This window comes from Cebus imitator, unplaced genomic scaffold (genome assembly GCF_001604975.1).
Source record: "Cebus imitator isolate Cc_AM_T3 unplaced genomic scaffold, Cebus_imitator-1.0 Scaffold2, whole genome shotgun sequence".
Taxonomy (NCBI): Eukaryota; Metazoa; Chordata; class Mammalia; order Primates; family Cebidae; genus Cebus; species Cebus imitator.
The window spans coordinates 4,198,075-4,225,864 of NW_016107317.1; the positions used below are offsets into that span (position 1 = coordinate 4,198,075).

The 27,790-nt window shown below is 36.5% G+C and overlaps 1 protein-coding gene across 1 annotated transcript in view; it reads right to left on the reverse strand.

The window, feature by feature from the left end:
* The window catches only part of SLC15A5 (solute carrier family 15 member 5), a 90,968-nt gene that overhangs the window by 23,744 nt on the left and 39,434 nt on the right, over positions 1 to 27,790 (reverse strand). The window contains exons 6-7 of the mRNA XM_017528756.2: positions 12,397 to 12,585; positions 4,612 to 4,743 (exon numbers count right to left, since the gene is read on the reverse strand). Coding sequence (XP_017384245.1) covers positions 4,612 to 4,743; positions 12,397 to 12,585 — 321 coding nt within the window. The remainder of the gene's footprint in view (positions 1 to 4,611; positions 4,744 to 12,396; positions 12,586 to 27,790) is intronic.

The following is a 27,790-nucleotide window of genomic DNA, read 5'->3' on the forward strand; positions in this document are numbered from 1 at the left end:
AACACTCTCACACACTCACACGCACACATGCTCAGCTGACATGAATCCTTAAAGGTTGAAAATATCCTATATACTAAATGAAATGCTGAAGGATGTAGGGTGCCTAAATATATAATTAGAGTGTTTGTTTCATTACAGTCACTTCTGCCAAAAAAATTGGTCTGATTGTTTGAGTGGACTGATCTTGTTTTTAGCCAAGTGGACAATTATAATGTATGACAATTTTATATTTAAAAATAATCTCTGGCATAGACATTTTCAAATATTTAATTTTATTCTTTCATCCTCTCTGAGAAAAGTGAAGTACAATTTCCTTTTTTTAATTAAGAAAAAACAGTTTTAGAGAGATACTGACCTACCCCAAACCATGCTATCATCACTCTCTTTTAGGGCCTTTATTTATTACACCAGTATAGGATTATTATAGCCAGATCATCTAAATGAACCTCATTTCTTTCATTGAGGAATACTATTCTGATGGCTAAAGGGACTGCCACAAAGAGAGACTTATCCTCTTTCCAGAAAAATGTATGAAAAGTCTCCTGTGATGTCATTTAGTGAATGATGGAGAAGTATGTGGGCTGAATGATAGTAATTAGGTGAATTGGGAACTGATTATATCGAAAAGGAGAGGATTAATGGATTGTCATTAACTTGCAATGAGGTCTAGGAATTTTCTGTAAGACTTTTTTTTCGGTCCTGTCCAATTCAAAAACGTTATCAATTACCTGGAAGAAGTCTAGGAACTTGCTTACCAAATTTGCAGATGATACAAAGCAAGTAAAGAAGTAACGATTAGTAATTCCCTAGATGGCACAGAATCAATTTTCATAAATGTCTATTACTTAGGATGATGGGTTGACATTTATTAAAGATAAAAATAAAGTGCTGCATTTAATTAGAAAAAAAGAACTGTGATGAATAGAACTGAACTGAAAGCAACTCCTGAAAATTAAAAAAAGATTTCAAGTTTTAATTGACCATAAGCAGGACGGAATTATGAAAAGATCAACAAAATCTCTGTTGGCATTCAGAGAGGGAGAGAGAGTCCAGGTTGATAAAAGTAACATACTTATCCTGGTTGTACCCATCTTGTACCCTGATTGTACCCATATTATGTTCAATTTTTGAAGCCATATTTTAAGAAAAATCTGACAAGTTGTTGTATGTTTAATAGATGGAGGGGCCTTGATAGTGAAAAATCAAGGAATCCTGCAATATGAAAAGACTAGGGTGGTTTGTGTGTAAAATAGAAGGGATCATGATTGCAATCTTTATTGAACGTTTACTATGCATATTAATTACTTAATCTTCAGAACAACATAACGAATTATTTATTATCATTACTGAAATAGAAACTGAGAACACATAGCTAGAGTACTTGGATTCAGATTCAGATAGTCTGACTCCAGAATCTATTCTCTTAACCACTATGCCATATTATTTCTCCAAGTATGTATCAAATGTTTGAAGACCTGCTATGTGAATGGAAAATCAGACTTACTCTGTAGAACATGGTAATCAATAGATGGGTACACTCGGATTTTTTCTCAAAGTAGAGAATCTTTCTGGGCACTAGATTATGTTACTACGTCTTCTATTTTTGGTACAGTGTTAGACTAGTTGAGATCTAATGTAATATTCAACTATATGATTCTAATTTATTGGGACATAATTTGATATAGCACACTATTATTATAAACTGGAAAGAATACACTTAAAAGAAGAAGTAGCTTAAATTGATTAGTGGTAATTTAAACGGTGTTCTCTTGAGCACAGCTGAGAAAGTGCCCCACCCCAGAACCCATCTTGCTAGGATGCCCTCACCATATGTCCTTGATAAATTTCCTTTCATTGGCACCAAATTGTGCCAAAATTACATAAACTTTTGTTTCTCCATCTTTGTTCTATGTCTAGAATATTATTGATATTATACAGACCTCCATCAAAGGAGTTTATATTGCAAAAGTAACAAATGTCCTTAAAAACCCTTACATCTGGGGATTCCTACAAGTTGCTTGGTGTATTGAAATCAATGTTGGAATTGGTTTCAGAATGCTAAGAGGATTAAATTTCTGTCAGCTACCAGCTGTGGTGACTAGAGAACTTGACTGTATTTTTTCTGCCTTAATTGTTACATTTAAAAAATAAGAATAACAATATAAAGTTGCTGTAATAATTACAATAATGCATAAAAGCTCCTACCATACTAAACAGATTTTCAATAAAAATGTAGATTTTCAGTGAAATGCTTTTGTAAGAATAGTTATGTGCTTAAAAATTTTGCCTGGACTGATATGTGGAGGCAGTCTATAGAATGTCTGTTATTTATGGTGGGACCCTCAGTTCCCATCTGATAGTTTATGCTAATGAGGCAACTCAGAATGGAGAGGGCCCACAGATAATTTATGGTAATGAGATGACTCAGAATGGAGAGTGGCCAGCCAGGAAGACCAACCACATGATCAGACTTTGAGCTTTGAGCCACGTATACCAGCCCAACTTCTGTGGAGCAGAAGGAGGATGGAGATTGAGCTCACAATGATTCAATCAATAGTGCCTATGTGATCAAGTCTCAATAGAAAGGTTGGGCATGAAGCTCAGGTGAGCTCTCCTGGTTGGCATTATTCTTATATCATCACACATTGATGTGTCCAGTGGGTAGTGCATCCCTGAGGATGAAAGAAGCTCCACTTTCAGAAACCTCCGAGACTTTGCTCCATGTGCCTCTCGCTTTAGCTCATTCTGATTTGTATTGTTTTGCTATAATAAACTGTAATCATAAGTATTATACTTTTCTAAGTTCTGTGAATTATTCTAGCAAATTATCATAACTGAGAGAGTCTGTGGGGCCCCCACATTTATAGGCAGCTTGTCAGAGGTGATGACAGCTCTAGGAACTTCCAAACTTGTGGCTAGTATCTAAAGTGAGGGTAGTCTTGGGGAAAACTTAACCTAGGCTGTTTGGTCTAACCCTGGGTAAGTTGCTTAAGCATGCCTATGAAAAATTTACATTTGTATAAAAGATAAACTGGTAGTAATATTTGACTTTGCAGGTCTTCATGTATATGTCAAATGTGATTTGATTCTAGAAATTCTGTTTTAGCAAATTTTTGGACATATCTTTGCTGAGCAATGTAAAGAAAGGAAACATGTTCAACACTGAAAATGTTTCAGGTGTGAATATAGGTAAGACTTTTCAAGGTTATCTTACAAAATCTTAATGTCAGTGCTTTGTTTCTAGTTTATGTACAAAGAATCTAAGTACTAGAGAAGTCAGCAACTTGCCACAGTTCACACAGTTAGTATGGCAGTTTGAATTTGATTTCTTTGAGAACTGGACCATATCTCACACAATTCCATGTAGTACATGGCCTAGTACATAGTAAATATTCAACACACGCTTTACCTTATTTTTCACAGATAACTAAGAAAAGGGTAGAGTTTGATCTTGTCAGTCATCAATCAAGGATTAATAGGTTTCTTCCCAAGAACTTTGCTACTATATATACCATTGGCTTTTTCACTTTAAATTTCATTGCTTCCTTGTACCCCTGGAAATTTCCTGAGGGCTTGCAAGTGTTTATTTTGCTTGCCATGGTATCACCAGTGCCCAGTGTGGTGCTTGGAACAAATTGGGTCCTTGATAAATATTTTTTGAGTGGAGATTTAGTGTTAAAAAGAGTGTCTCCTTCATAGAAGTTGATTTTTTCCATAGTTTGAAAGCACGTAAATTAAATTTGTTTGTTACAAGATAACATAAACTAACACTTTCCTTACATCATTTTAAGTGCACAACTATAAGTGTTTTTGAAAGTAGAGAATACACTTGTGATTATTTCCATTAAATAAGCAAAAGTAAATTAAAATTAAATTAAAGCTATATTGGCATTTAGAACAAAATTTCCAAAGTCCAGATTTAAAATACAGACAAAGTCATTTCACTGTGATGGCTAATCATTATTGTCATCCTGTCTGGTTGTTGTTTTTATCGAAACATGCAACCAAACAGTAGTTCGTTAATATTTGCTTTAGTCTAATACTTGCTTTAGTAGGTACTTCAGTATTTCAAATAATATTTGAATTTTTCAGATTAGTTGTTTTTTCTGACCAAAATCTCTATTGGGAAAATTTTCAAATATCATTCATTATTCAACTCACACTTTCTCTTTGTTTGCATAGATAAAAACTATGGCAAATTATGAGAGAAAAAAAGATCATTTAGGTACCCTATGCCCTGTGTTTACACAGGTCTTGCTTTTTCTGAGGCCTGTCTATGACAGCTGTGAGGCATTAGTGAATATGGCCTCAATGAAAGATCTAATAAGAATATAATGACCAGTTTGTTTTAAAATACACTAAGGACAGCAGACAGTGTCTCATGAGAAGTGACATTCTATAATTACCTCCTCCTATCAAAAGAAAAACAATTCCCAGAAATTAATGAATACAGCAAGAGTGTATTCCCTATCTTAATTCTATCTTAATTGCAAAAGTGGATCAATTAAAAAAAGAAGACTGCACTGGCAAAGCCCCTCTCTTAAGGGTTGGTCTCCCAGTTCCCTGGTCATCAAATCAATGTATATAAGCATGCCATGAACCTGTTTTTACCTTCTGAGATGAGATATACCAACTCCACCAGCAGTGCCCCTGTGAAACAGCCAAATCCATTAAACAGTGTCAGAAAATTCATGGAGGTTCCTCTGACGGTGCTTGGAACAAATCTGTATGATATTACAGAGACTGAGAGAAAAAGAGAGGTCAGAATTTAGAACATTCTCCTGAAAACACTTTCATAGATACTGTTGAAATTGATGTTGATTGTATATCAAAGAAAATTTACTGACACAGTCAAAATTTGTGTTGGACTTCGTTAAGGTTACTATAGTAAGCTATACTGTGATACAATTTACAGATGTCTTCAAGGAATAAAATACTACAAAATATACCTTGACCCAGCTACGAGGAGAATTTGATTACTTAGTAGTTGAGTCCCCTAATATATTCAACCTAATTTTACTCCAAATTGAATATTTCTGATAAATTTTGGATTGAGGGATGGCCTGTATTAGATAACATCATGACAATCTATTAATTCTGTGATTCTGTGTAATTCATTAGGTTCCTTATAGAAAACTTATATTACATAAAATTTGCATCAAGGTAAAGGGCATGGGCTCTGGAGTTAGATAAGATAGTGTCAAAATACCATGTCAGTTACCTACTATCTCTGTGATTTTAGGTAAGTGACTTAAACTTTTCAAGCCTCAATATCCTACTCTGTGAAATGGGAATAATATCATTCTTCACTCACGGAGGTGTTGGGACACTTACCTGCAATACTACAGGTAAAGTGCTTAGTATAATACTGACTTGTAGGTCCTGAATAAGGGTTATTTTTAACAATATTAATCTTATCAAACTGAGTAGCTCCTACTTGTGCAGGCACTGTACAAAGCCCTTAATATGTATTATCTCATTTCAGGAGAGGTACTCAGACAGAGACAATAGCTTAAGCATTGAGTCTCCAAAATGGTTATCATTTCTTTCCATGTCATTTTTGCGAAGTAATGATTGTGCCAAGAGGTTAAAAAAAATCACAAAGATAATTTTTTAAAAATTTTCTATTAAAAACAACTTGCTTTTGAAATCAGAAATAGATGAAAATAAGTATATGAGATTTTGTACTTGCTTTATAAACATAATATATTAAAATGCACTATGATCTTAGGGCTATGTGTTAAAATATTTTATGTTTATTTTAATATGATACTTGGGATTGCTTCAAAATTATACAGCAAGAAGGGAAAATATATGTGAATGAGGGTAGAGATGAAAAAAGTTTTGGCTATGAGTTGAAAATTATTGATGCCAGAAGATGGATACAGGGAGTTTATTATACTAATCTCTTTTATATATGTGTGCCAAAAAGTTGTAAGGAAATACGCTAAGTACTGTTAACAATCTTAGCTTTGAGTGGGTGAATTACTGGATTTCTAATATTCCTCTTACTCTTTTGTGCTTTGCAAATGTTTTCTACAATGAAATCATAAACAAATATTAAAGCTCATTTTAAAAAGGAAAGTGACGATAGAAAACAGATGTACAGTCATGCGTGGCTTAGTGATAGAGATATGTCCTGAGAAATGTGTCATTAGGCGATTTTGTCAAAGTGCAAACATCATAGAGTGTACTTACACAAACCTAGATGGTCTAGCCTGCTACACGCCTAGGCTATATGGGTAGCCTCTCACTCTCCTAGGCAGCAAATCTGTACAGCGTGTGACTGTACGGAATACTGCTGGCAATTGGAGCACAGTGGTAAGTATTTGTGATTCTGAACATATCTAAACTCAAAAATAATACAGTTAAAGATATAGCTAGTGCTCGACTTACGACCACGATTGGTTCCGACAGACCGGTCGTAACACGAGTTGGTCGTAAGTTGAGTAGGCTATATGTACAGTACTGTAAAATGATGTTGTCAAAATCTTTAAGTCATATTTTATCGTAATTTTCTTTAATTATTGTTATATATCATAATTTTCTTTGTTCATTTTATGCCATTTGTATCATCTCTACACCATTTTGTTTCTTATTTTTACATTCGTCAGGTTTAAGTAAAACACTGCATTACCAGTACAACTGGTTTAATATTTGCAAAACGTACAAAATTACAAAATACAGGTGCATACAAAAATACAAAATACAGGTGTAAAAAATACCATAGGAAACATTTTCCCAATTGCAAAACATATCAAAATATGTAAACATGTACAAAACATTTTATTGGATGGGCAACGTTTGCGCTGCCAGACGCGGAGCAGTCGTGGCTAGCGATTGTGGTCGTAAAGTTGAATGGCCGTAAGTTGCATAGGTCATAAGTTGATCAATACCTGTATATTCTTACGAAAATATAATATTATAATCTTATGAAACCACCATGTGATCCATCATGGACCAAATGTTGTTATGCGATACATGACTGTACTGTAAACTCGAAACCTTTAGTGTCCTTTACTGTGAGAAGTAAGAGACCTTATTATCTCCTCCCGCTCCTCTCAGGAATATTTACCCCATTTTTTTTTTCTTTCTTAATACCTTGCTGCAGCAAAACTCTGCATTTACCAGAACTTTTCCGTGAACTTACTAACACATGACGTAAATGCATTAACGCTCTTTCCTTCATTAATGTAACATTTCTGTTTTACTTTTGGTGTGTCCTCTACATGTTTTGATTTATTTATCCCATAAACATTTAAAGGAGTCCCTCTTTGTGCTTCAGAAAAGTGCCAAGTGCTGGAACTGAGAGATGGGAAAAGGCATCAGTTTATCTGTCCTGGATTTTAACTCCGGAGCAGAAACAGTACATTATTTAATATAAAGAGCAGTGCTAAATGCGCACTTTTCCCACAAATGCTGATTGGAGATGCAGATAATAATGGTGATAGATAAAATACAGATGATAATGGTGATAGATGCAGATAATAATGGTGATAGATAAAAATGGTGATAAATAAAATAGGCTTTAAATATTGGTGGCAAGGTAACACAGCTCTTTTGTGTAGTACCAATCACCAGCAGGAGCTTGGAGTATTTTCAGAAAGGTCCAAATGGGAGTGTGAGAGGAAGCCTGGATAGGCTTTGGGAAGAAATGATTCACAGTTATAAAAAGGATTTGGCTTATAAACTTTCCTCTCCATAAATACAAGGAAATTAGCAATGGGCAGAAAGAGTAAGTAGGCCGATTTCTTTCACTGAGAAAAAGCAGAACATACAATCCCATTATTACTCTGCTGGTTAATTATTAATCCTATGCTTTTCTCTTGCTAGAACTTCTGGTATGGTATATAATTCATGAACACACTTTGCCAGCTCTCTGCCTGCTGGTTAATCTCTCTTTGGTGTCATTTTAGTCGTGTTTGAAAACCTCCAGTTCCCTTTCGTAGGACTTAGCTTTTCAAGTTCTCAAATCTACATTTTTAGGCATCTACTTGCATGTTCTGATCTTTTGAAACTTTTGTGATCACCAATTTGGTTTTTTAGCCTCCAAGATATTTCTTTTAGCCCATTACAATGTACATAATATCAACAAGTCTGTCAAGATTCTAAAATTCCCATTTTACTAAGAAGATACAATAGAAAAAATATTCGATGTGTATGTGAAAGCTGGTCTTCTTGCAAATGAGTGCTAAAAATGTGCCTCCAGATAGTAGCTGGTAAGTGCTTGCAAAGATGCCGCATCACAGCATATGCAGAATCTACAAAATATAGGGCCATAACCACCTTCCTAAGGCACCTGGTACTGGGGACTTATTGCTGGAAATTCTTTTTACTCTAGTTGTTCTTAAACAGTTAAAATGTGTTTATTGTGTTTGGTGAAGTTATTTTGAACATGTGAATTATCATAGTCCCAGTAAATGGAACCTTATCGTGTTGCCATTTTTCGACCATTATTTCCCCCTTCACCCTAAAAAAGCTTCAGCTTTGAACTTCATGTTATCAGATTATATCATCTACTATTTCTCTTTTGTGCTGTCATCTGCCAATCTATAGGACGTTTTCCTCTTTCTCAAAGCTATCAGTTCCTCTCTCATTGTCACACTCTCTGGTACTATTCCTGCCTTAATGCTTGGCAATTTTGCTATACATATAGATCATCCTTCCAACCATCCATCCTTTCAATCTTGGTTGTCCAGTTCCTTGACCTCCAATGTCCTTGATCTCCAATCTACCTTAGCTTCCACTCCACTCACACACAAGGTCATGGCCTATGCCTTGTACCTCAGACAAGCAGTTGGCCAATACTATGTGACCAGGTAATGTTCAGCTTGCCACCTATTTTAATAAAGTTTTATTGGAACACAGTCACACTCATTAATTATATGTTGTCTACGGCTGCTTTCATACCACAATGACATAGTTGAGTAATTGTAACAGAGACTGGCCTGCAAAGCCATGTCCTGGAACAATAACTGCACCCACTCCTTAATCACAATTTTGTGCACCCTCCTCAGATTAGAGCCTTCTGTCTTCCCGGCTTCCTCTCTACTACTCAACCACAGAAATGCTATAAGCTCTACATGGCAGACATTTTTGTCTTATTTTTATTAACTGATGCGTCTAAAGCCTCGAGAGCAGTAGTAGGCACATTGTAGATACCCACACAGTATTTTTTTGAGTAAGCAAACGTAGAGTATGAGACAACTGAGGTGTACACTGCTACAATGAAAACATAATTTGAAAAGTTTTCTACTGCTTTTTTTTCTCTAGCTCATCTCCAAAGTATAACATGTCTGAATAGGATAGACTATGTCCACTGTCATTTGTGGAGTGATTCTTTGTGTTTCCTTGCTTAATGCCATCAATGTAGGACATTGTCAAGTGTTTGAATAATATGTTTTTATCGTACCATATAAAAATAGCCATAGATTTCATTTGTTTGTTTCTTCAATCAAAATATATTGATTGATCACCTATTTTGCACATGTACTTTGCAGGAAGGAAAAACATACACTGACATCAGGAGTGTATATTCTCACATTGTGAGTCAGGCAATACAAATATAAATAAAGTAATTTCAGATTCTGACAAGTACCATTAAAAAAAAATTCAGAGTAATGAAATAGAAAGTGATGGAATGCTCAAGGAAGCCCCTCCAAAGAGATGACCTTTGAGAAGGCACAAAAATGAGAAGAAGTCACTCATTTGAAAACAGAGGAAAGGGAATTCTTAATAAAGAGAAAAGCAAGTGCAAAGGCCTTGCGGTAGAAAGAAGTCTAGCATCTTAGAAACACACACACTTCTGGAGATGTGGTCAAGGGGCAGAATGTAACCAAATGTAGATGGAACAACACCCAGAGACCAAATCATGTGGAGCCTTATTCACCACGGTGAGGAATTTCTCTCTAAAATCCTACTGTGGAATTTCAAGCGGGGGAACGAAAGGACTTATATTTTGAGAAGAACAGAGAATGGACTCATAGGGCAGGAGAGGAAGCAGGGAGAAAGTTTCAGAGGCTCTGGTGGAATCAGGGCTAGAGATGATGGTGTTGTAGGCCAGGAGGAGAACAAAGGGGATAGTGAGCTGTGGCCAGATTTAAGTTCTATTTCAGAGTAAAAGCTGGGACTTGCTGTTGGATTAGAGGGGAGAGGTAAGAGGAAAGAGACGGATGTAGGATGACTCTGGTGGGAGACAGCTCTGCTTACACTGCCAGGTCTCCTGGCTGTTCAGGTTGCTTATGGCAAAAAGAGCTGGGAGCAGGACACCTGTGCTTCTGTTCTGCGTCTGGCACTATCAATTCATGTGAAAGATGATATTATTAGGTTGGTACAAAAGTAATTGCGTTTTTGCCATTACTTTTAGTAATGATAACAGCAAAACTTTATAACTGCTAATTATTGAATGCTGTCTATATTCTAGGCACTGCGGTTTTTGCTTTACATAAAATCTTCCACTTAGTCATTTGATCAACTCCCTGTTTTACAGATGATGAGAAAAGCCCAGAAATGAGGAATACTTTTCCCAAGGTCACAGAGTTAGTCAGTGGCAGAACTGGGTTTGAATTCAAGTCTGTCTGACTTTAAGACCATAAAGCCTAACCTCTATGCTGTACTGGCTCCCAGAAGGGTAATACTTGATTTTATAGTTCAAAATACCCTTTAATATTTTATGTCATTTGATTTTGAAGGAGTCGTCTCTCATTCCTGTTGATTCTTACCCTATCAGTGCTCTGATATAAGGAAGAATAAAATTATTTCTATTTTGAATACCAGAAAAGTGAGGCTTGGAGGTTATATGAGTTCCCAAGTTTAGGTAGGTAGTAATGGAAAGGCTAGAAATCAAACCAAATTCTTTCAGTCCCTGGCCCATGACCCTGATGGCAGATGAGTCAGTTGACTTAGCTAGGACTTCAGTTAGACCTGATCTCCTGATGAGTATATCAAGGAGGGGTGGATTAAGTGAAGTATAGTACATGATCTGCCTTTTTAACAGTTGTTGGTTTCATGTACCTCTCTGGCTTTTGTATGTCGAATCATTATTGCTAAGCTGCCTAGGAATTTCCTCCCCAGATTCACTCATTACCTTTCCTCATTATTTACTCTGTACCAGCCCAGAAAGTTTTGGCTGACTACTTCCAACACATTTTTGGGAATAGGATCAGAGGAAATCACAAATATTTGTGTAGTAGCATTGCTTTACACTTCTTTTGTCTTCCTTGCAATGTTAAACAGTGAGGTCCCCAGTAGAAAGTCTCATAAAGTAATTTATGTATGTAAAATATATGAAAAGAAATGATTTAAAATTACAAAAAAAGAAGTCTGAGACACATATATATGTATATATAAAACTATATTCAAACTTAATTTTATTTTCATTTTTTAGTGAATTGCTTTGGTATCATAAGTATGTATGTGTTTAAATACATATGTATTAACTATTTATCTTTAAAAAGTTTGGAAACAACTTTGAAGATAATAGGTTCATTGAAGATTTTAGACACAAATGGAATGGTTAGGATTGTTATTTAGGATGACTACTCTAAAATCCATGTGCCAGTTGATAGAATGGGAGAGAGACTGGAGACAGGAAGATAGTTAGAAGTTATAATTATATTATCTGTAAAGTATAATGGGGGGTTGAGTTACAATCACGGCTCTTACTACCGGAAAATTTAAGGAAGTTAGAAACATAAGATGTAATCAATTACACTGATAAGTATATGTACACACACATTACTGTATTGCAAGAAGTCACTGAAATATTGTGATAAATTGTAAAATGGCTAGTTTAATTAATATAAGCAATCTAGATAATTCAGAAACCCTTGACATTTAATAAACTTATTTTGAACTTGTCTTATGAAACATTAGTGATCACATTTAATCTACTGTAATTTAATTTAAAGACATTGAGTTATCTGGAAAATTGGCTTAAATTTTCATTTCATTTGCATGTTTATATACTCTCAAAGAACATTAAATGTCATTTTTGGAGGGGTATGTGTGTGAGTTTGTGAGTGAGAGGGAGGGAGGTGAGAGGAGGAAAGAGAGAAGAGTTTTCATCTTAAGTGTTCTGGAGTTGTCTCCTGGATTTTAACAGAGGTTTTCCTCCTCTGGTATGTCTGACAGAATGGTTATTGCCTTTAACCAGGTTAAAAATATTTTGCTCCATTTACATCCAGGCGGAATTGATAATTGTTCTGTATGTGGTAGAGGACTGAGGAGAAATGAAATGTTTTGTAAAAATGAAAGAAATAAATTTGTTTTAAGTATTGTGGGAACTCTCTAGGGTGTGAATAGATCACCTGCCATTTTAATTGTTCTGGTTGAGGTGATGTGTTCTGTGTAAAGGTTCAGTATGTTGTAACATTAGTTGAAAAAGTGTTTACTTACAGGCTGGGTTTACCAATGTTTCTGCCACTCCAAGTAAAACATACTGAAGAATCAGGTAGAAACAGGGCATGGAGGAAACAGTGAGAACTTTTCCTGAAAGGGGCTGCTCCACTGGAGGGAAGTGTTTTCTGTGTATTTCAAAGAAGCCAGCTATCATCACAGACAATGCAGCAAAAAGATTTCCAGCAACTAAAGGAAATAATGCAGAAGAAAAAAAAGTTAAAGGAAGAGCTAGAGATTTATGTAACAGGTCCTAACATTTCTTATGCATTGACATTCAATGTTTCCTCATCATTTGTTTTCCCTCGGAATATCTAGACGCCAGTTAACTCTCCTGTCTGACCATCGAGTGCTTAGGCTCTGGTCTCAGAAAGGGCTGAGTTGACTTCCTACTCCCTGACTTCCTGCATGTATGACCCCAGGCCTGTAATGTAAAATCATTATCACTTTCCCCAGCTCTAAGGTGGGGTTAATGATGTTTACTTTGTAAGGTGCTTGTGATCATTTAAATAAGACAATTGATATCTGCTGGGGATTGATTCCAAGATCCCAAAGAAACCAAAATTCTTGCTGCTCAAGTCCCTTAAATAAAAAGGCTTAGTATTTATTTGCACATAACCTACGCTCCTCCTCCTCTATTCTTTAAATCATATCTAGGTTACTTATAATCCCTAATACAATGCAAATGGTATGTAAATAGTTGTTATACCATATTGTTTAGGGAATAATGACAAGAAAAAAAGTCTATACATGACCATCTTTTTTTTTTTTGCAACCTTTTTTTATTATTTTACTTTAAGTTCTGGGGTACATGTGCAGATCTTGCAGGTTTGTTACATAGGTACACACATGCCTTGGTGGTTTGCTACCTCCATCCCCCCTTCACCTACATTAGGTATTTCTCCTAATGTTATCTCTCCCCAACCTCCCCACCCCCTGCTATGGCTCCCCTAGCTCCCTACTCCTCAACAGACCCCACTGTGTGATGTTCTCCTTCATGTGTCCCCGTGTGTTCTCATTGTTCAACACCCACTTATGAGTGAGAACATATGGTGTTTGGTTTTCTGTTCTTGTGTCAGTTTGCTGAGAATGATGGTTTCCTGATTCACCCATGTCCCTGCAAAGGACATGAACTCATTCTTTTTTTATGGCTGCATAGTGTTGCGTGGTGTATATGTGCCACATTTTCTTTATCCAGTCTATCCCTGATGGGCATTTGGGTTACTTCCAAGTCTTTGCTATTGTAAACAGTGCCGCAGTGAACATACATATGCATGTGTCTTTATAATAGAATGATTTATAGTTCTTTAGGTATATATCCAGTAATGGGATTGCTGGGTCAAATGGAATTTCTATTTCTAGCTCCTTGAGGAATCACCACACTGTCTTCCACCATGGTTGGAACAGTGTAAAAGTGTTCCTATTTCTGCACATCTTCTCCAGCATCTGTTGGCTCTAGATTTTTTTAATGATTGCCATTCTAACTGAAGTGAGATGGTATCTCAATGTGGTTTTGATTTGCATTTCTCTAATGGTGGGTGAGCTTTTTTCATATGTTTGTTGGCTGCATAAACATCTTCTTTTAAAAAGTGCCTGTTCATATCCTTTGCCCACTTTTTGATGGGGTTGTTTGTTGTTTTCTTGTAAGTTTGTTTTAGTTCTTTGTAGATCCTGAATATTAGCCCATTGTCAGATGGGTAGCTTGCAAACTTTTTTTCCCATTCTGTTGGTTGCCAGTTCACTCTAATGATTGTTTCTTTTGCCGTACAGAAGCTCTTAAGTTTAATTCAATCCCATTTATCTATTTTGGCTTTTGTTGCCATTGCTTTTGGTATTTTAGTCATGAAGTCCTTGCCTATACCTTGAATGATATTGCTTAGGTTTTCTTCTAGGGTTTTATGGTGTTAAGTCTTATGTTTAAATCTTTAATCCGTCTGGAGTTAATTTTTGTCTAAGGTATAAGGAATGGGTACAGTTTCAGCTTTCTGCACATGGTTAGCCAGTTTTCCCAACACCATTTATTAAACAGGGAATCCTTTCCCCATTGCTTGTTTTTTGTCAGGTTTGTCAAAGATCAGATGGTTGTAGGTGTGTGGCATTATTTCTGAGGCCTCTGTTCTGTTCCCTTGGTCTATATCTATATTTTGGTACCAGTACCATGCTGTTTTGATTACTGTAGCCTTATAGTATAGTTTGAAGTCAGGTAGTGTGATGCCTCCAGCTTTACCCTTTTTTCTTAGGATTGTCTTGGCTATGTGGGCTCTTTTTTGGTTCCATATAATGTTTAAGTTTAAGGTGTTTTTTTTCCCAGTTCTGTGAAGAAGTTCAATGGTAGCCTGATGGGGATAGCATTGAATCTATATAAATTACTTTGGGCAGTATGGCCATTTTCATGATATTGATTCTTCCTAACCATGAGCATGGAATGTTTTTACATCTGTTTATGTCCTCTTTTATTTCCTTGAGCAGTGGTTTGTAGTTCTCCTTGAAGAGGTCCTTCACATCTGTTTTATTGGTGTACCTGAATGTGACGGGGAGGATGATTCTAAGCTGGAAAACATTCTTCAGGATATTATTCAGGAGATTTTCCCCAACCAAGCAAGGCAGACTAACAGTAAAATCCAGGAAATACAGAGAACACCACAAATATATTCCTTAAGAAAAGCAACCCCAAGGCTCATAATCATCAGATTCAGCAGGGTTGAAATGAAGGAAAAAACGCTAAGAGCAGCCAGAGAGAAAGGTCAGGTTACCCACAAAGGGAAGCCTATCAGACTCACAGTGGATCTCTCGGCAGAAATCCTACAAGCCAGAAGAGAGTGGAGGCCAATATTTAACATCCTTAAAGAAAAGAACTTTCAACCTTGAATTTCATATCCAGCCAAATTCAGCTTTATAAGTGAGGGAGAAATAAAACCCTTTACGGACAAGGAATTGCTGAGAGATTTCATCATCACCAGGCCTGCCTTACAAGAGCTCCTGAAGGAAACACTAAACATAGAAAGGAACAACCAGTACCAGCCACTGCAAAAACGTACCAAATGGTAAAGACCATCGAAACAATGAAGAAACTGTGTCAACTAATGAGCAAAACAACCAGCTAGTATCAAAATGGCAGGATCAAATTCACACATAACAATATTAACCTTAAATGTAAACAGGCTAAATCAAAAGACACAGACTGGTAAACCAGATAAAAAGTCAAGAAACATCGGTGTGCTGTATTCAGAAAACCCATCTCCCATGCAAGGACACACATAGCCTCAAAATAAAGGGATGGAGGAAGATTTACCAAGCAAATGGAGAGCAAAAAAAAAAAAAAAGCAGGGGTTGCAATCCTAGTCTCTGATAAAAGAGACTTTAAACCAACAAAGAGCAAAAGAGGCAAAGAAGGGCATTACATAATGGTAAAAGGATCAATGCAACAAGTAGAGCTAATGATCCTAAATATATATGCGCCCAATACAGGAGTACCCAGCTACATAAAGCAAGTTCTTAACCACCTACAAAGAGACTTAGACTCCCACACAATGATAGTGGGTGACTTTAACACTCCACTGTCAATATTAGACAGATCAACGAGACAGAAAATTAACAAGGATATCCAGGACTTGAACTCAGATCTGGACCAACTGGATGTAATAGACAACTATAGAACTTTCCACCCCAAATCCACAGAATATACATTCTTCTCAGCACCAAAATGCACTTACTCTAAAATTAGCTGCATAGTTGGAAGTAAATCACTCCTCAGCAAATGCAAAAGAATGGAAATAATAACAACCAGTCTCTCAGACCACAGCGCAATCAAAAAAGAACTCAGGACTAAGAAAAATCACATAAAACCGAACAACTACATGGAAACTAAACAACCTGCTCCTGAATGACTACTGGATAAATAATGAAATGAAGGCAGAAATAAAGATGTTCTTCGAAACCAATAAGAATGAAGACACAACATACCGGAATCTCTGGGACATATTTAAAGCAGTATTTAGAGGGAAATTTATAGCACTAAATGCCCACATGAAAAGTGAGGAAAGTTCTAAAATCGACACCCTATTGTCAAAATTAAAAGAACTAGAGAAGCAAGATCAAACAAATTCAAAAGCTAGCAGAAGACAAGACATAATTAAGATCAGAGCAGAACTGAAGGAGGTAGAGACACAAAAAACCCTTAAAAAAATCAAGGAGCTGTTTTTTTTTTTTTAAAGATCAACAAAATAGATAGATTGCTAGCCAGGCTAATAAAAAAGAAAAGAGAGAAGAATCAAATAGATGCAATAAAAAATGATAAAGGGATTATCACCACCAATTCCACAGAAATACAAACTACCATCAGAGACTACTGCAAACAACACTATGCACATAAACCAGTAAATCTAGAAGAAATGGATAAATTTCTGGACACTTACACCCTCCCAAGACTAAACAGGAAGAAATCGAAACCATGAATAGAATAATAACAAGGTCTGAAGTTGAGGCAGCAATTAATAGCCTACCAACCAAAAAAAGTCCAGGTCCAGATGGGTTCACAGCCAAATTCTACCAGATGTTCAAAGAGGAGCTGGTACCCTTCGTTCTGAAACTATTCCAAACAATACAAAAATTGGGAATACTCCCTAACTCATTTTATGAGACCAACATCATCCTAATACCAAAACCAGGCAGAGACACAAGTAAAAAAGAAAATTTCAGGCCAATATCCATGATGAACATAGATGCAAAAATCTTCAATAAAATCTGGCAAACTGAATGCAACAGCACAACAAAAAGCTTATCCATCATGATCAAGTAGGCTTCATCCTGGGGATGCAAGACTGGTTCAACCCACAAAAATCTATAAATGTAATCAATCACATAAACAGAACCAAAGACAAAAACCACATGATTATCTCAATAGATGTGGAAAAGGCCTTCAACAAAATTGAACAGCTGTTTATACTAAAAACTCTCAATAAACTAGGTATTGATGGAACATATCTCAAAATAATGAAAGCTATCTATGACAAACCTACAGCCAATATCATACTGAATGGATAAAAACTGGAAGCATTCCCCTTTGAAAACTAGCACTAGACAAGGGTGCCCTCTCTCACCATTCCTATTTAACATAGTATTGGAAGTTCTTAGACAGAGCAATCAGGCAAGAAAAAGAAATAAAGAGTATTCAATTAGGAATTGTCTCTATTTGCAGACAACATGATTGTATATTTAGGAGACCCCATGGTCTCAGCCCAAAATCTCCTGAAACTGATAAGCAACTTCAGCAAAGTCTCAGGATACAAAATCACTGTGCAAAAATCACTGGCATTCCTATACACCAATAACAGACAGTGAGCCAAATCATGAGGGAACTCCCATTCACAACTGTTGCAAAGATAATAAAATACCTAGTTATACAACTAGCAACCATGTATTTTTTATTCAAGATTGGTTAAATCTGCAGATGCGGATCCCTTGAATTAGTAGCAATTATTATTGCAGATAAAACAATGATTTAAAACTTCTATTACCAAATAAGATATCATCCTAGATAACTTTTATAAAAAAGATATATGAGTCAAAAATGATTTGGAGGGAGTTCAAATATAAAACTTTTTAAATATAATTTTAATTATATTATAAACATATTTTTGAAATAAACAAGGTATTATTAGTCCTCGGCTGTCTACCATTTCTCTAATTTTTACAGAGAAGGCAAAGTAGCTATTAAAGAATTAAAGACTAGAAACTGGTTTAGAAAAAAATTTCTTAAAGAGATAAATTAGCTAAGTGAAGAGTATAAATGCAAACAATTATTCAGATAGTGGTCAAACTCTTCCTTTTACTTTTAAGGAATTATCTAGAAGTTTTTTCTTGAAAATGAGTATGGATTTTGTTACAGAGTCCATATCTACTCTAACCGTTCCATTTCTCCATTTAGCATTCATATTATTGGACTTAATCCTATTGTTAGAGCAGAGGCAAACTTTAGCTTGATGGAATTTACTTGAAATTTACAGATAATCACATTTTGCTAACTTGCATAAAATTTTAGATAAGGCAAAGCTTTCAGTTCAGAAAAATCAATCTAATGTTTAAATAGGTTAGTGTTTATTTTGGTTGATAGAGAAACTGGTAGGTAAATTTTTGATTATGTCTCAGAATTTAAATATATTCATAAAGACTGCTCTTTCCAGGGTCCCCAAGAAATCAAAGGTGTAAAAAAGGAGGAAATCTCAATTAAACCTCAGTTCAAAAATTTGAGGAATTCTTAATTTATTACTATTTTAAATTAAGGTCTATAAAGGCTTACTCATACTAAAGTAGAGATTTGGGTTCTGTAAACAGCTCACATAAAAAATATACATTTCACATATCATCTGACTTTAAGGCCAAATTCATTATATAATCACATTTATCAAGATTATTGGGTACATTACAAACTCATCAGAAAGAGTGCTAATATGTCAATTCAATTTAATATTTGCTCTGTTCCTGCTGTATGCTAGATAGTATGCTCAGCACTGTGGGGGATAAAAGATGAAAAAAGTCTGTTCTATTGCAGACTCATATTCTATTGGGGAGTATCAGAAGAAGAACTTACTGCTAGTTGAAGAGGTGAGAGAGACATCATTTTATGCTTTTAAGAAAGAAGGTTTTCAGTATGAAAAGGTGAAGGCAGCAACGTGGCATGAGCAAAGGGACAACGTTGTGAAAGCATCAGACAGATTTTCAGGAGAATGAGACACTCAAGTTATTTCAGACTCAAAGTAGACGATAGATTGGGGTCAAATCATAGAAGCATTTAATACACTTTTGAGATATTTGAAAATTACTCTGAAGATAATAGAATGAAGATAATAGAATCATTGAAGATTTTAGACACAAATGAAGTGATTACAATTGTCATTTAGGATGATTACTCTAAAGGTCATGTGCTGGTTGGTAGAATAGCAAAGATATTGAAGGTAGGAAGATAGAAGTGATAAAAATAATCTGGTAAAGTATAATGGGGGCTTAAGTTACAATCAGGGCTTCCACTTCAGGAAAATATAAGGAAGGTAGGAACATAAAAGGCGACAGAGTGCACTGATAAAACCATAGCAACTGAAGCAAAGAGCAAGGAGGAAGCAGAAGTTAGTGATGAATATGTGTCTGGGTGACTGGAAAGATGGTAATGGTAATATAAATAAGAACCATCGTAGATATGGGGAAAAAACGAATTTAATTTTGAGTTGAGTTGGAGATACAAAGGGGTCATCAAAAGAGAAATGTTCAAAAAACAATTAAAAATGTGTCATAGCTCAGGAAATTGGATGAATCAAGAGAGAAAAAATAATGAGTCATCTGCTTAGCGTTTAGGGCCAGGTGAAACTGAAAGAGGATTGCGGAGGCAGAGTGCCTTCAAGCATGTTTGCATTTGGGACAAGAAAATGAAATAAAATGGCTGAAAACAAGGCAAGAAAGATAGGTCATGTGTAAGAAAAGGCTTCAAAGAGGAGGATACACAGAATAGAACTTTTGGTTTTTCGAATTCTTCTCCTTCACTCATCTGATCTCTTCTACATCTGTGGTCCCCTCACTTCCCCCTACCTCCAAATATATCATTAAGTTCCGTAGATTTTGTTTCCAAAATACACTTGACCCTTGAACAACATGAGTTGGAACTGCTCAGGTACATTTATATGCGGGTTTTCTTCTACTGCTGCCACCTCCGAGACAGCAAGACCAACCTCTCCTCCTGCTCCCCCTCAGCCTACTCACTGTGTGACGACACTGAGGTTTAAATCTCTATGATCATCCACTTCCATTTAATACAGAGTAAATATATTTTCTCCTTTATGATTTTCTTAATAACATTTTCTTCTCTGAAGCTGACTTTATTGTAAGAATACACTTTGTAATACATAAACATAAAATGTATATTGATTGTTTATGTTATTTAATGAGGCTTTCCATCAATAGTAGGCTATTACTAGTTAACTTTGGGGGGAGTCAAAAGTTACACATAAATTTTTGACTGTGTGAGGCTTGATGCTCCTGACTCCTGCATTGTTCAAGGGTCAACTATATATTATAAATCAGTTTGCTTCTATCCATAGCCACTGCCATCATTCCAAGACAAGCCATTCTCATTTTTAACCCAGACGATGTGCAGTAGCATATTGACTGGTCTTCCTGTTTCCGCTCTTGTCCACCTCTACCGTAGAAGCACCCAGCAGCCAGATTGATCTTATGTAAATGTAAATTGAATATTAGTCTTCAGCTTGATTCCTTCTATGGGGGTCCACACAGTTAAGAAGAAATCCATAATTTTTCACACGGCCTGTGTGATCAGTGCCTGTTACTCCAGTCTAATTGCCTGCTACCTTCTACTGCCTGACTGTGGTTCAGCCACAATAATCTTCATCTTTCTTGAATATTTTAAATTCTTTCTTTTCCACCTTAGGGTCTTTGATTTGCTCTTCCCTGTGTCTGAAACTGTCCCCTGCTTTTTACTTGTCTAATGCCTCTTTGTCTTTTAGATATGCACTTCATAATCTAAATTAGATCCCATAGCAGCCATTTTTCACTATACTGACTACAATTTGAAATAAAATATTTTTAGTGTGTTCATTTGTACCATGTGTTCCAATTACTTAATTGGAAGCCTCATAAGAATTGGATCTAAGTTTGTTTTGTTTATTATTCTTTACTACCAAGAAAAATGCCCAGGTTCACAATAAGTAATGCGCACACACACACACACACACAAGTAAATAAATACATGACCACATTTAAATATTTTAAGAGATAGAGGATAATGAAACATTTGACAAGTGAACTGTACTGAAGAATGGATTACCAGTTACCTTTTATACTCAACAGTATTCCCATGATGAAATCAGAAAGCAAGGGGTTGAACAATGAGTGGGCAGTGAGTATGTGTAAGTAGTGTTATCTAATCTAAGATGTTTGGTGTGCAGAAAGGGAAAAAGCTGCACAAATTGCTGAAGAAGTTAGCAGGATCACAGGAAGCTCTTGTATAAGATGTGAAAGGCTTAGTTATGTTTGTATAGATGAAAGAGGACTCAACGGAGATGAGAAAAATTGAAGATATATGAACAATAAAATACATAATACAGAAACATCATGAAGTAGGTGTGAGAGAGAAAAGGTTTAAGGGCCCAAGTTTAATCCTAGCAAGGAAAGAAAAAAGTCATCCTCTAAAGGAAGAGAAATGTATAGAATGCTTAGCATATGGAGAATATTGAGAAATAGAAAAGTGAATCTGAGGACATATTTACCATACATGTCCAGAAAGGAAAGAAAAAAAGTCATTCTCTAAAGAAAAATAAATGTATAGAATATTTAGAATATGGAGAATATTGAGAAATAGAAAAGTGAATTTAAGGACATGTTTACCATATAATCTTATTCTTGCCACTTAGAGAGGCTAGTCACTTGCTGAGAGTGAATAGATGGGAAAGAAATTGAGAGGATATAGCGGTAAGTTTCAACAACCACTGTTGATGAGTTTAAGCTAAAGATAGAGCCTATGGTAAAATTAGAGCTGGTTGCTGTGATGTGTAGCTTATTTTACTGAGCTCTTTTTTTTATTCTAATAGTGCAAAAGCAGAACTATTCCAGACAATAGAGACACAATTTAGTACTTGTCCCATATGCTTTGCTTTTGACATTACAGTAAACAATTAGAATGATGTTAAATTATTCAGTTTACAAATTTTAGTTGAATTTTTAAATATTTTCATCAAGAGAATAAGGCACTTGAGAATTTTTATTTAATTCTTTAAAAAGACAACAAATTCTTGAAATAATTGTGTTCTTCAATTCATGATTAATCATGGTTTAAGACTTAGATAATGGCCAAGTATTTTTCTGTTTTATTATATATATATATGTATATAATTGCACTTTAGGTTCTGGAGTACATGTGCAGAACATGCAGGATTGTTGCATAGGTACATACATGGCAATGTGATTTGCTGCCTCCACCCCTCTGTTACCTATATCTGGCATTTCTCCCCATGTTATTCCTCTGCAACCTCCCTACCTCCTGCTGACCCTACCATAGTCCCCCACAACAGACCCCAGTGTGTGATGCTCGCCTCCCTGTGTCCATGTGTTCTCATTGTTCAACACCCACCTATGAGTGAGAACAGGTGGTGTTTGATTTTCTGTTCATGTGTCAGTTTGCTGAGAATGATGGTTTCCAGATTCATCCATGTCTCTACAAAGGACACGAACTCATCATTTTTATTGCTGCATAGTATTCCATGGTGTATATGTGCCACATTTTCCTTGTCCAGTCTATCATCGACGGGCATTTGGGTTAGTTCCAGGTTTTGCTATTGTAAACAATGCCGCCATGAACATATGTGTTCATGTGTCTTTATAATAGAATGATTTATAATCCTTTGGGTATATACCCAGTAAGGGGTTCCTGGGTCAAATGGAATTTCTATTTCTAGTTCCTTGAGGAATTACCACACTGTCTTCCACAATGTTTGAACTAATTTACACTCCCACCAACAGTGTAAAAGTGTTCCTATTTCTCCACAACAGATTTTTTAATGATCGCTGTTCTAACTGGTGTGAGATGGTATCTCAATGTGGTTTTGATTTGCATTTCTCTAATGACCAGTGATGATGAGCATTTTTTTATATGTTTCTTGGCCTCATATATGTCTTCTTTTGAAAAGCGTCTGTTCATATCCATCACCCATTTTTGAATGGGTTTGTTTGTTTTTTTCTTGTAAATCTGTTTTAGTTCTTTGTAGATTCTGGGTATTAGCCCTTTGTCAGATGGGTAGAGTACAACAATTTTTTCCCATTCTGTTGATTGCTAGTTCACTCTAATGATTGTTTGTTTTGCTGTACAGAAACTCTGGATTTAATTAGATCATATTTGTCTATTTTGGCTTTTGTTGCCAATGCTTTTGGTATTTTAGTCATGAAGTCCTTGCCTGTGCGTCTGTCCTGAATGGTTTTGCCTAGGTTTTCTTCTAGTATTTTTATGTTGTTAGGTCTTATGATTAAGTCTTTAATCCATCTGGAGTTAATTTTAATGTAAGGTGTCAGGAAGGGGTCCAGTCTCTGCTTTCTGCATATGGCTAGCCAGTTTTCCCAACACCATTTATTAAACAGGGAATCCTTTCCCTATTGCTTGTTTTGTCAGGTTTGTCAAAGATCAGATGGTTGTAGATGTGTGACATTGCCTCCAAGGCCTCTGTTCTTTTCCATTGGTCTATATCTCTATTTTGGTACCAGTACCAAGCTGTTTTGATTACTGTAGCCTTGTAGTATAGTTTGAAGTCAGGTAGCATGATACCTCCAGCTTTGTTCTTTTTGCTTAGGATTGTGTTGGCTATGCGAGCTCTCTTTTGGTTCCATATGAAGTTTAAGGTGGTTTTTCCAGTTCTGTGAAGAGGGTCATGGGTAGATGGGGATAGCGTTGAATCTATAAATTACTATTGTGAAAAAGGGCCATTTCACAATACTGATTCTTCCTAATCATGAGCATGGAATGTTTTTCCATCTGTTTGTGTCCTACCTTGTTTCCTTGAGCAGTGGTTTGTAGGTTTGTAGTTCTCCTCGAAGAGGTCCTTTACATCCTTTGTTGGTTGTATTCCTAGGTATTTTATTCTCTTTGTAGCAGTTGTAAATGTTATTGGTGTTTAGGAATGCTTGTGATTTTTGCACATTGATTTTGTATCCTGAGACTTTGCTGAAGTTGCTCATCAGTTTCAGGAGATTTGGGGTTAAGATGATGAGGTCTTCTAAATATACAATCATGTCATCTGCAAATAGAGACAATTTGACTTCCTCCTTTCCTAATTGAATACCCTTTATTTCTTTTTCTTTCCTGATTGCTCTGGCTAGAACTTCCAATACCATTTTGAATAGGAGTGGTGAGAGAGGGCATCCTTGTCTAGTCCCAGGTTTCAGAGAGAATGCTTCCAGTTTTTGTCTGTTCAGTATGATATTGGCTGTGGGTTTGTCATAGATAACTTTTATTATTTTGAGATACATTCCGTCGATACCTAGTTTATTGAGAGTTTTTAGCATAAAGTGCTGTTGAATTTTGTCAAGGGCCTTCTCCACATCTATTGCAATATTCTTGTGGTTTTTGTCTTTGGTTCTTGCTTTATGTATCTGGGTGCTCCTGTACTGGGTGCGTGTATATTTCAGACTGTTAGCTCTTCTTGTTGCATTGATCCTTTCACAATTATGTAATGCCCTTCTTTGTCTCTTTTGATCTTTGTTGGTTTAAAGGCTATTTTATCAGAGACTAAGATTGCAACTCCTGCTTTTTTTTAATCTTTATTGCTTAGTAAATCTTCCTCCATCCCCTTATTTTGAGCCTACATGTATCTTTGCATGTGAGTTGGGTTTCCTGGATATAGCACAGTTGGGTTTTGACTTTTTATCCAGTTTGCCAGTCTGTGTCTTTTGTTTGGGACATTTAGCCCATTTACATTTAAGATTAATATTGTTATGTGTGAATTTGATCCTGCCATTTTGATGCTGGCTGGTTGTTTTGCCTATTAGTTGATGCAGTTTCTTCATTGTGTCAATGCTCTTTACCATTTGGTATGTTTTTGCAGTGGCTGGTACTGGTTTTTCCTTTCTATGTTTAGTGCTTCTTTCAGGAGCTCTTGTAAGGCAGGCCTGGTGGTGATGAAATCTCTCAGCAATTGCTTGTTCATAAGGGATTTTATTTCTCCTTTGCTTATGAAGCTTGGTTTGGCTGGATATGAAATTCTAGGTTGAAAGTTCTTTTCTTTAAGGATGTCGAATATTGGCCCCCACTCTATTCTGGCGTGTAGTGTTTCTGCTGAGAGATCACTGTGAGTCTGATGGGCTTCCCTTTGTGGATAAACTGACCTTTCTCTCTGGCTGTGCTTAGCATTTTTTCCTTCATTTCAACCCTGGTGAATCTGACAATTGTGTGCCATGGGGTTGCTCTTCTTGAGGAATATCTTTGTGGTGTTCTCTGTATTTCCTGGACTTGAATATTCACCTGCCTTGTTAGGTTGGGGAAATTATCCTGGATAATATCCTGAAGAGTGTTTTCCAGCTTGGATTCATTCTCTCCATCACATTCAGGTACACCTATCAAATGTAGATTAGGTCTTTTCACATCATTTCATATTTCTTGGAGGCTTTGTTCATTTATTTTCACTATGTTTTCCTCTAATCTTGCCTTCTCATTTTATTTTATTGAGTTGATCTTCAATCTCTGATATTCTTTCTTCTTCTTGGTCAATTCGGCTATTGAAACTTGTATATGCTTTGTGAAGTTCTTGTGTTTTGTTTTTCAGCTCCATCAAGTCATTTATATTCTTCTCTAACCTGTTTACTCTCATTAGCATTTCATCAAACCTTTTTTCAAGGTTCTTAGTTTCTTTGCATTGGGTTAAAATATGTTCTTTTAGCTCAGAGAAGAAGTTTGTTATTACCCACCTTCTGAAGCCTGATTCTGTCAGTTCATCAGACTCATTCTCTATCCAGCTTTGTTCCCTTGCTGGTGAGGAGTTGTGATCACTTGGAAGAGGAGAAGCATTCTTTTTTTTTGGTGTTTTCATCCTTTTTGCACTGATTTCTTCCCGTCTTTGTGGATTTATCCACCTGTGGTGTTTGTAGTTGGTGACTTTCAGATGGGATCCTTGAGTTGACGTCCTTTTTTTGATGATGAAGTTATTTCTTTCTGTTTTTTAGTTTTCCTTCCTCTGCTGTAGGACTGCTGGAGGTCTACTCCAGACCATGCCTGGGGATCACCTGTGGTGGCTGCAGAACAGTAAGGGTTTCTGCAAGTTTCTTCTTCTGTTTTCTTCATCCCAGAAGGATACCTGCCAGATGTCAGCCTGAGCTCTCCTTTATGACGTATCTTTTTAGATATACAGAGGTCAGGGAGCTGCTTGAGGAGACAGTCTATACCTTATAGGAGCTCAAGTGCTGAGCTGTGAGCTCCATTGTTCTGTTCAGAGCTGCTAGGCAAGTATGTTTAAGTCTGCTGCAGGGGAACTCATAACCACCTTTTTTCCCAGATGTTCTCTCCTGTGAAGGTGCGCCTTTATGTATAAGTTCCTGATGTGCTGCTGCCTTTTTTCAGAGATGCCCTGCCCAGCAAGGAGGTAGCCTAGTGGCAGTCTGCCAGCAGAGGCATTGCTGCGCTGCCATGGGCTCTGTCCGGCTGCTGTTTGAACTTCATTGCAGTTTTGTTTATAGAGGTATAGTTAGAACTGCCTCATTAATGATGGTCTGCCTCAGTAATGGTGGACTGCCTCAGTAATGGTGGATTGCCTCAGTAATGGTGGGCTGCCTTGGTAATGGCAGACTGCCTCAGTAATGGTGGACTGCCTTGGTAATGGCGGATGCCCTTCCCCCAACAGAGCTGGAACGTCCCAGGTCTAGTTGAGCCTGCTGTGAAACTCTCAATCCAGAGGATTTCAGATTGCTGGGCTTTGTGGGGGTGGCACCCACCAAGCCAGATCACTTGGCTCCGTGTTTCAGACCCTTTTTCTTCAGTTGAATGGGCGGCTCTGTCTCTCAGGCGTTCCAGGCACCAGTTGAAATGGCCACCCAGATTTGTGTGAGTTTTTGTGCAGAGTCCTGCTGCGCTGGCTGAACCAGCTGTACTGGAAACTCATGGCACTTTTCAGCCCAGGAATCTTCTGATCTGTGAGCAGTAACAATTCGTTTGGAAATGCAGTGATCACTCACCCTCTGCATTGTTGTCGCAGGGGACTGCATTCTAGAGCATTTCCTATTTGGCCATCTTGGATCCCTCTGGCCAAGTATTTTTCTAATTAAATAGTCTCCACCAGTGTGATTAGTATGATTCTTGTTAGTTATGTAACTCTGGGCTAGTCACTTTACCTTAAACATTCTCAATTATCTTTTGTACAAAATTTGGTATTAGATAATGAATAATGGGGAAAATTCTTTGCAAGTTGGAAAGAAATATGCAGATTTAGAATACTTTTAAGATCTTACTTTACAAAAAGAAGACTCTCATTTGCATTCCAATATTGAGAGCAGTTTAGGAACTTCCAGTTAAGATGGCTGATTGACCACACAATTTTATTTTTCTTTCCCATGATTCTAGTTAAATGTTGACAAAGAAATTTGGAAAAGGTAAAAGTCAGATAAAGAGAAAACATTGGTGGACAAAAATAAAAATAAATTTAGAAATTGGAAAGAGAAGTGATAAATGATTTAGAAAAAACAATGAGGGAGCTGCAATCAAAACTGACTGCTGAGTGAGAGATTGATGAAGCATGACCCTAATCCCCTGTGGAATCATTTAGAAGCTCATGACTTGAAGGCACTAGGTATTTTAGAAGGTAGGGATAAGACTCAGAAGGAAAACTGCAAGGACTGGTTGAAAGTCTGTGCACTGAAT